This window comes from Zea mays, chromosome 10 (assembly GCF_902167145.1).
Source record: "Zea mays cultivar B73 chromosome 10, Zm-B73-REFERENCE-NAM-5.0, whole genome shotgun sequence".
Taxonomy (NCBI): domain Eukaryota; kingdom Viridiplantae; phylum Streptophyta; class Magnoliopsida; order Poales; family Poaceae; genus Zea; species Zea mays.
In genome coordinates this window covers 148,119,101-148,128,541 of record NC_050105.1, presented here as the reverse complement: position 1 = coordinate 148,128,541, position 9,441 = coordinate 148,119,101, and the positions used below count along the sequence as shown (strand labels likewise).

At 40.4% G+C, this 9,441-nt stretch overlaps 2 protein-coding genes across 4 annotated transcripts; one reads left to right on the top strand and one right to left on the bottom strand.

Moving 5' to 3' along the window:
• Positions 1-443: 443 nt before the first annotated feature.
• On the bottom strand, positions 444-5,529 carry LOC100283301 (6,7-dimethyl-8-ribityllumazine synthase). Of its 2 annotated transcripts, XM_008663753.4 has the most exons (10): positions 5,389-5,529; positions 5,245-5,286; positions 4,365-4,548; positions 4,159-4,280; positions 3,863-3,958; positions 2,996-3,091; positions 1,782-1,860; positions 1,268-1,314; positions 997-1,056; positions 444-744 (listed from the first exon to the last, which is right to left on the bottom strand). In XM_008663753.4, the coding sequence occupies exons 3-10, from the start codon at positions 4,471-4,473 to the stop codon at positions 706-708; spliced, it is 648 nt and encodes a 215-aa protein (XP_008661975.1). In that variant the 5' UTR covers positions 4,474-4,548; positions 5,245-5,286; positions 5,389-5,529; the 3' UTR covers positions 444-705. The 2 variants fall into 2 exon arrangements, with proteins under 2 accessions (XP_008661975.1, NP_001356459.1); NM_001369530.1 differs by lacking the exon at positions 5,245-5,286 and having other exon boundaries at positions 448-744; positions 5,389-5,524.
• On the top strand, positions 5,363-9,047 carry LOC100283840 (uncharacterized). Of its 2 annotated transcripts, NM_001156738.1 has the most exons (7): positions 5,690-6,188; positions 6,300-6,358; positions 7,381-7,440; positions 7,572-7,641; positions 8,333-8,402; positions 8,495-8,521; positions 8,607-9,047. In NM_001156738.1, exons 1-7 carry the CDS (start codon positions 5,793-5,795, stop codon positions 8,654-8,656), a joined length of 732 nt encoding a protein of 243 aa, NP_001150210.1. In that variant the 5' UTR covers positions 5,690-5,792; the 3' UTR covers positions 8,657-9,047. The 2 variants fall into 2 exon arrangements, with proteins under 2 accessions (XP_008661992.1, NP_001150210.1); XM_008663770.4 differs by having other exon boundaries at positions 5,363-6,188; positions 8,333-8,521; positions 8,607-8,973.
• Positions 9,048-9,441: the final 394 nt, after the last annotated feature.

Here is a 9,441-nt window from a genome sequence, read left to right as displayed (position 1 = left end):
TTTACTTTCTAAGCTACAGTATGTAAGTATACTGGTGTCCACGTCGCAGCGGGCCCACGCACACCATGCCGGCCTCCGGTCGGCGGAGACGCGTGGCGCAGCGAGATGCTCGGACACGGTCGCATGGCGATACTGACACTGTGCGCAGCGGTTTTCACTAATTCTCTCTATGTATCACTTTTTTGCGGTACGTCTCTAAGATTCTTTCACTTTTTAATCTGCTGTTCGTTTATCTTCTATGCATTAATTGTCATGGTTTAATCAATATCTAGAGTCCTAGCAACGGTTTTGTTATATGCTAGTAGGTCTGTATTTTTTATGTATTATATACAGTGTGATTAAAATTAATCTTAGACCATGTTAATTTTGTAACAGGTAGTGACCTCACCCGTTTAAAAAAAAAATCCATGGTAAAGCTCTCACCCTAAAATTCATGATAATCATACGTAACAAAACACTAGTGCATCTTTATTCATGACCATATTTCGTTCGTGGCGACAATTATTCATGGTGTCAGGTTTACATTACAGATATGTCTTGTGAGCTTTTCAGGTCTCATAGAAGGAAAGCAACCAATCCGCACCGGACCAACAGACTTGGAAATAAATTATACTAGCCGCGGCGGAAAAGCTCTCTATTAGCCAAAACTCTTGATAGGAGGAAATGCTGCCGCCTCGTGTATAGAAAATCAGAATACACAAGGTGTCAGCCTAAGTGATGCCGGAACAGCGAGGCCATCTCAATCTGCAGGGAACTTGAGCATGTCAAGTGATGATACATCTATACGATACTGTTTAATTCACATATTTGTAAATAACCGATAGCGTTAAACCATGTTTGTTTAGATCCAACGTAATTAGATACCACATTATAAGTTGATACCGTCCTATTTAAACTTATTACCACTGTTAATCATTACCGTTGCTATTTACGTTGCATTTCGTGGACCAAACTGCACCTATGTTTATTTGATTGCCGACGGAAAGGTTTACTTACGGCAGTAAGAGCAGCTTCAGCTCCTTTGTTTCCAGCCTTGCCACCAGCACGGTTCAGTGCCTGCAGTATGCGATTTAGCATTCTCAGCAGGATTTCGATAAGGAGCAAAACAGTGATCAGGTCTTGAAAAGTAGCCAGATAACCAACAAAAAAAGAGGTCACATTATTGACATGAAACTTTCTCGTCACAAGGGAATACTTGTGTGAAACCTCAGCTTCGCTAATGTGGCCATTCTGGATTAAAGATGTACATAATCAAACCATGAAGTACCTGATCCATGTCTTCACAGGTTAGAACACCAAATACACAAGGAACACCTGTATCACCATTAAAAGCCAAAATAATCTGAATTTTTATTATTAACTGAATTAACCATCATAAAGAAAAAACAAGATGAGCACACTGCAAAGTTTCACTTAATGTTGTGAAGTACTTTTATAGCACCAACTATACAATTCTCTCATATAACCAAAACCTTCCAGTCCCACACTAGTTGCTCGCATTAACTATTGTAGATTTCTGTAAGCTGTACTGGCAAAATTTTAGTCTACCCCAACATGCTTGTGACTTTTTTTTGCCATTGTACTTATATATGCATATTCGCTGAGAAACAACAATGAAACATATAAAACAAGTTTCAATACCTGTGGGAATATGTTTAAGAGTTCAATATTTCAACTTGCTAGACCACCTTTTTAACACTTAAAAATAGAAGAAAATGAACGTACCTAGAATTACCCAGTACTGCATGACACATGATAGGGAAGAACAGAAAACAACATACCAGCAGATAATCCAGCATTGAGTACACCTGATGCAGCTGAGTTTGCAACGGCATCATAGTGGGTTGTGTCACCTCTAATCTGCAAAACCCTTTTTTAGGAGCACCTCCAAAATGAAAAAGAACCAGCTACTGCTACTATCAATGAGGTTGCAAAGTATAGAATCAATTTGATATTACCACACGAGCATCATGATAGACAATATTCAAATATTGTTATTTGTTACCTAGACCTATGCTATTTGATACAACCATTCACACATGTTAAAGAATATAGATAGACTTCACATGGGTAAAACATGTTAAGAACAAAATATCCCCAAAAGCCATGCACTTTCAAAGACAGTTTCACAAGTACAAAACAGATTGAAACAGTAAATGGTTTATAGAGTTCTTTGGTTTTTTTCTCAGTTCTAATTGACAGGTCACAGGTGGATATAACATTCTGTAGCTCAATGAAAAATCTAAGGCAAAAGTCTACTTAAACCCCCAACCTATTGGTAGTTGTCTACTTCACCCCCTAACCTATAAAACCATAGGTCTGTTTGGTTCTCGGCTAACTGCACCACAATTTGCCAAAGGTTAGTCATCTAAATTGAATAACTAACCTTAGACAGAAAAAAAGTTAGGCAAAATGTGGCAAGTTAGGTAGCGAACCAAACATGCCTCATTTATTCTACCCCTTAAACTATTAAAAAACATATAAATAACCCCCTAAGGTAGTTTTGAAAGTGGTTTTACTGATGACCCTATTAAAAGCCAACACTTGCTATGTTAGGGGGTTATATAGACTTTTTAATATACCACGCCAGTGAAAACACCTTCAAAACAACCTTAGAGGGTTATTTAGATGGTTTTCAATAGTTTAAGGTAGAATAACTGGTTTTATAGGTGAGGGGGGTGAAGTAGACAACCACAAATAGTTGGGGGGATCAAGTAGACTTTTTCAAAAAACTAAGGATCAGCTCCAAAAAAAAGTTCAGAGGATAGTTTACAAAAGCACGGGTCTATTAATGTTCCTTATAATTCCTCATCTGCACAATTCATGGCGATGTATAATGTAAAATGTGAGGGGATATATCTAAACTGTTATAGTATTAGGAAATATCCCTACTTACTCAACATGCTAAATGAACATCAAATGAAAAGTAGAAAGCGATAAAAATTCAAATGTGTAATATGGAAATGATATGAAACTAATCAAGTAATCAACTCACCACAGCTCCAATGCACAGAATTGCATCAAATTTTCCAGATTTCCCAAGCTTTTGTGCCGTTATAGGAACTTCAAAGCTTCCAGGAACACTAACAACCTAAAGAAGAATTTGAATCTGAGTAAAATTGTGCTCTCCATGAAACATTTCAGAAGTGTATACAACTGTGTAGCTCATCACTAACGTTGTTTGAATCATGTTTGCGGATGAATAGTAAAATTCTACATGGTGCAGTTTTCTGTGTGCCTTTTGTAACAAATAATTTATATGGTAGCAGCTTACGTATTCAAGTGCATATTATGCTAGAGATTCTAAGACAACTTTGTTTAATTTATATGGTAGCAGCTTACGTATTCAAGTGCATATTATGCTAGAGATTCTAAGACAACTTTGTTTAATAATTCAATGTATTGAAACAAGTGATTATCTAAAATTAAATATACAGTGATACACGTCATTCATCAAATTTCCATAAGAATAACTCACAGAGACTATCTATAGCAGCATTAAGCATTGGGGTTGGTAGCAAGGAAATAACTAAAGATATTTATTGGGCCTGACAAACTACATTTCCTTATATTCTAGAATACTTATTACACATAATTAAATAAACAAAGATCAAGGTTTTAGAAGTTAAAAAGTTAACCCTATCAAGTACATTAGCAATCCAAAAATAGTTCTTTGTATGGCTCATGGGTCCTTAATGAAAAAAACATCAGGATGGAGCGCAAGTATAAATATACTCAATAGGACTGCCAACTTTTTCAAATGTCTGATAAAGCAATAAGGACCAACATTACTTGCAAGAAATCACTTAACACATCAGTATGACAGTGAACTTCAACCAACCAGAAGAGATAAGATGCATACTGTTATATTTTCTGCTTTAACAGAGTATCGCTCGAAAGTTTCCAGGGCACCCTGTAGTAACAAATTTGTCACGACCTCGTTGAACCGTGCCACAACCTACAATCAAGTAAAGAACCATACAGTCATTGGATTGTGCAATTAGAGATAAAAGGTGTGGAAATGCAAGAAAACGACTGTTTTTTAAAGAAAAGCGTATCAGTACAGCTATGCCTTTTGTTCACAAAGGTTCCATCGTTGTTCCATCAATTCTATAGCAAAAGAATAGGCGCTTTTCGATTAAGTAGTGCTCAACTCACCACCCCAAACATGAGTCCCTCGTTGTTGTTCAAAGACCCCATCAACTTCTGGTGCCCCGCGGCGGCAACCACATCAGAGTGCCGCGACAATCCAGTACATGAGGTCATTGCGGTTGACCATGCTGCACGAAGCAAAAACAATAGTAATAAATCAAGACAAGTAGGTCACTGATGGTTAAGGAATGGAGGCAACAACGGACGCGTACGACGAGAGGCAAAGGAGACGATGGCGGGTGCACGCCTCAGGGGCATGCTAGGCAGCCGCACACAGGTGGAGTTCGTAGCCATGGAGGATGTCACAGGAGCAGTTGCCATCGCCGGTGTGTGGGTTCCAACAGCTACTCTACTGAACTACTGTGGTGCATGTGGATGTCAGCGATGTTTCTGAGCCTGAGAAAAACAAGATAACCAGCAGAAGTCACATCTCACGGTGTTGTGTTGCAGCCTTTCAGGATGGTACTAATTGATCAAAATACCAAAAAATAATTAAGAACTCATTTGGAACACAGGGATTTAGTTTTAGTCATATTGTATCAAATTATTTGCTATAAAATCCTCAGCATTCCTAATAGGAATTCTGTTTTTGGTTGAGAGTTTCAGATACATTGTGCCTTCATTGTTGTTTTTGGATTTATGGCACTGAAACTTTAAACCCATATTCTTGGATAATTTTCACCTTTTTGCAATTTAATTGCTCCAATATCGATCAAATGTGTAGCTTTCTGATCTATAGATTCAGTTTAAGAAAATCTAATTGCACACATTAGAACGGCGAAAGCAAAAATTCGAGAATCTCCAACTAAAGGTAAAGAGCACCATTTGCACTGGATGCGTGCAGAGAGAGAGAGAGAGAGAGAGAGAGAGAGAGAGAGAGAGAGAGAGAGAGAGAGAGAAATAGAGTTAACTCTAGATGAATCTGATATTTTCCATCACCACGAAACATGTTCGTAAAATTGCCATCAGCCCCACATTTCATAGATACAGAGCAACCTCAATTCATAGACATATGGGTAACAAGCAGACAACGTTTCAAGTGGCAAAATTCCAATTATTTCGTAATGGACATAAGACAGCGACCATTCTTACTTCTTAGCGCCGAATAAAGAGGCAACATCGACATGTACACCCCTGATTAGAATCAGATCCGAATGTAAATAGCCAAACAGCTTAAGTTAGGGTTTGGATGCTCGGTTTCGCACATCAGGAGGGTAGGACAAAGGACGGGCGTACCTGTTGGGTGCTCGTCGCTGGCGAATGGCGCAGCGAAGACCTGGGGCACCTGTTGTAGGGCGGCGGCCGCACGAGGGAAAGTAGTGTGGTGAACGGGAGTCGGGAGAGGAAAGGCAGCGACGTACTGACTGGCGTTGACGCACGCACGGCCGCACGGATGCAGGGCTGTAGAGTCTGGCTCGGCTGGGTTCCATCGGCTAGGCTGGGCTCCCCTCGGCTGCACTTGCTTGCTTGTGTTGTTGGCTGGCTAGAACGCTGACAGGCTGCACCACAAACATCATACCAAGCGGACCCGCAGGTCAGAATCTTCTCTCTTGACAAGGAGCAAGCCTAATCCCAGAACCCCACGGTCGTGAGACCCTAGCTGCCGTCGCCGCCGCCGCTGACCGGCGACGGCGATCTAGATGGGGGCGTCGGCCTCCGTGCTCTCGTTCCCAACGGCCGCCGCGTTCCCAGCAGCCGCCACCGCCGTCGCCGGGGCCGCCGGCTGCTTCGCGCTCGGCTACCTCCTGGCCTTCACCCGCCTCCCGCGCCACGCCGCCGGCCCAGGTTCGGGAGGGACCTCCGATGACGATTCCGAGGATGACTCGGAAGAAGATGATGACGAAAACTCCGGCCGCAGTCGCGCGGCGAAGCGGGCGGGAGGGCAGAAGAGGGCCGGGCTCCGGCTGCTCTACTGGGCACGGAACGTGGTGACCAAGTCCGACTCTGCCAGGGAGGCGGAAAGGTCCCGGTCTCAGGCCGCGGCCAGTCCCCTGGAGATCGAGAACCTTGCTGAGATAATAGAAGATTTCAAAATGGTACTGCAGATTTATTTCAGACATCTACCAATCTGGTTTGTTGGATGGTGTTTTGGGGTAGGGATAGAATTAAAGGATGCTCTGTTGTGTTGGTTGTTTCTTTGGTTGTAGGTGTTGGTTGTGAGGAATGATCTGAAGATGGGGAAGGGGAAGATTGCCGCACAGTGCAGGTGAGACCTTTGCTCCACTAAGCCATGATTTAAGATAAGTATATACTGGGTGAAATGAACATACCTTACTAGTTACCCTGATGTTTGGCTAGTTTCAAAAAAAAAAAATGATGGCTATGTCTTTGAACCAATGAATGCCTGACTCGTCTGTTTGATAGAACAAGGTGCTGCTAGGCTTATGATGTGCTTTGATGGACTTCAAATGAACAGACACTGCATTAGTAATGACCAAACTTTAGAACTTGTACAGTTGTTGTCGTCTTCAGTGCAGAAGTAAAAAATAGTAGAACAAAAAATTGATCATGTTTGTTTGATATGTGGTGCCAGTCTCTTTGTTCTTTCTATGCCGACTGTTACTCATTGTTCTGAATTAAATAGTAGCATTATGTTCCTGCTGTTTGGTGTGTTTAGGGTGTAGTATAATCCATATAAGTGCATAACATTGTCTAGATTTTTTCACTCTACAAAAGTCAGCAGATGGGGTTGGCTGACTCATATAGGTTATATCTGATTCTGTAGTTGAAACATCACAGATTTTGAGATAATAGCCATACCAGCTGCCAACTGTGTTTGGATAGCAAAATAGGTGTTACCTTTTATCTTTGTTGCTTCACACAGTAGGGCTTATCGTGCATCCAAAGTTTTGATGGCTTCCACAAAACAGAAATGGACCAATTTTTAGTCAACAATCTTTGGCCAGACAGCCATGCAACATCTGTTGCCATAGCAAATGTATTGCTAATATCAGTGTTATCAGCCACATTATCCTCGCAAAAGCTGTCTACCTTTAACTAAGTCTTAGAGCATATATGCTGTTGCATTGACTTTGGCCATGAAACACATGGAAATTTTAGCTTTAATGAAGTGAATCACCAGACTAAGAAATTGATGCTGATCTTTGCCTCCAGCACTTCAGTTGTTACCTTCAGCTGCGAAAGAGTTATCATACTTGCATATACTTTTTGTTTTTTTAAATATCAGTATTGATTGAAATGATGGCTTGCTTTTTTCTGTATTTTTAGTCATGCAACTCTTGGGCTATTCAAAAAACTCCAACAGAGAGCTCCAAAATCACTAAGAAGGTATTATTCCAAAACAATTCCTTGTGTTGTTTGAACTTTGAATCTTCTTCCAAATGTCCGACTTCATATTCCACTGAGATAAGAAAACATCTGCCAAATTTCCTTGCCTCTCTGTTTTCCATGTTTTACAGGTGGGAGCGGTGTGGGCAAGTTAAAGTGGTTGTGAAAATAGAAAGCGAGGAAGACATGCTAGTTTTACAAGTAAATATCTTCAGTCTTACATGTTGACTATCTTGAATCTCCTTTTCTGACTTTTCTGAGATCCAAACGTGATGAAAGGACCTTGAACAGAAAATAATAGAGAAAATTCTTTGTATGCCACTGCAATTTTGTTTAGTACCTTAGTTACCATCGTGAATGTCCTAATCCATTCTATGCCATTCAGATGTAATTTCTTAGTTCTTACCCTTCCATGCATCTTCAGTGGCATAGAAGGGTAAGAAAAATGCATGTCCTGATCCCTTCTATGCCACTGGCGATGACATGGAAAGGTAAGAAATTGCATTCGAGTGACATAGAAGGGATTAAAACATTTGCAATGGCAAATAAGGTACTAGGCAAAATTACAATGGTATACAAGCAATTGTCACAAAATAATACTTCTTCCTGGGATAGTTTCATAAGGTGAATTGGGTTCCTTTATCATTTAAAATGGAACATTTGGTATTTGCTTGGTGTAATAGTTTGTTATTTTTTAGAGAAATCTTTTGCTCCAATTTGCACTGAAGACAAAAATAAAACTTGCTGTAAATTCCCGTGAAACATGACAAGGCTTTGGCCGATTGGTTTTTGTGGGGAACTCCCCCATGCTTTTTGGTAAAAAATAGACCTTTTTTCTTAACATGACACTTACATTTTGTTCAGTGTGTCTAAATTTGTCTTTTTGATGCAGGGGAGAGCAAAGTCTTTAAATCTGCCAACTCACATAACCATAGACGCTGGAAGAACACAGATTGCTCCAAGTGAGTTTTCAAAGTTATGGATTGTAACATTCTCTTTCTTATTCTGGTTTTCTGTTGATTTGAAAATTTTCTTTTCTCTAAACATTATGTAGATTCAAGGACAGTCATGGCTATTCTGGGTAAGTTGCATTCAACTTACATTCCCATGATATTCAGTGTATTATTGCTTGCTCTGTTCCTGATCCTACCGTTTTAATCGGGCAGGGCCAGCTGATATGGTTGATGATGTTACTGGCGGTCTGAAGCTTTTGTAGAAAACCACCTTGTCAGCATTTTCAACTTGGGTCTTCATAGAGCAGTGCTGGGACTTTGCAGGCCACAGTGGTCTCTGCACTTGTACTGATGTGCGGCAGAAGAATGAACCTTGGCCCCGTTGGTTGACCTGAGTTTCTTGTCCATGAATTTATTTGGAAGGAGAGCTTGCATTCTTTTTTCACTTGTACCGACCGTTATCTTTGGAGTTGTGATGTTAGCAGTTCGAATTCTGGTGTTGACAACTTATAGACCATCATTTCTTCTGTAACATAGATAAGAAAATACTATTTGACTATTGTCCATTTCCCCTTTTTTATTTTCTTTTTAATAATTCGTGCAGTAGTGGACACAATACTGAGTTGCTTTGGAGAAGTCATCTTGATTGCGGCAGTGCACCGGGAATCATAGGCCCTGTTTGTTTCGGCTTTTGGCAGCTTCTGGCCACCAAAAGCTGCTGCGGACTGCCAAACGTTTAGCTTTTCAGCCAGCTTCTATAAAATTCATTGGGACAAAAACCATCCAAAATCAATATAAACATATAATCGGTTAAGTCGTTGTAATAGTAGGAATCTATCACTTTCTAGATCCTGAGTCATATGAACAACTTTATCTTCCTCCACACGTAATCGTAATGATACTTAGATTCTCCTCACAGCCAGATTTTCAGAAAAGCTGGTCAGAAAAAAGCTAAACCAAACAGGCCCATAGTTACTGAGGGCTAGTTCCGGAGCCAACGAATTCTGTCCGGTTTTCTGGCTCTCAAATTAACTCATTTCTGTGATTG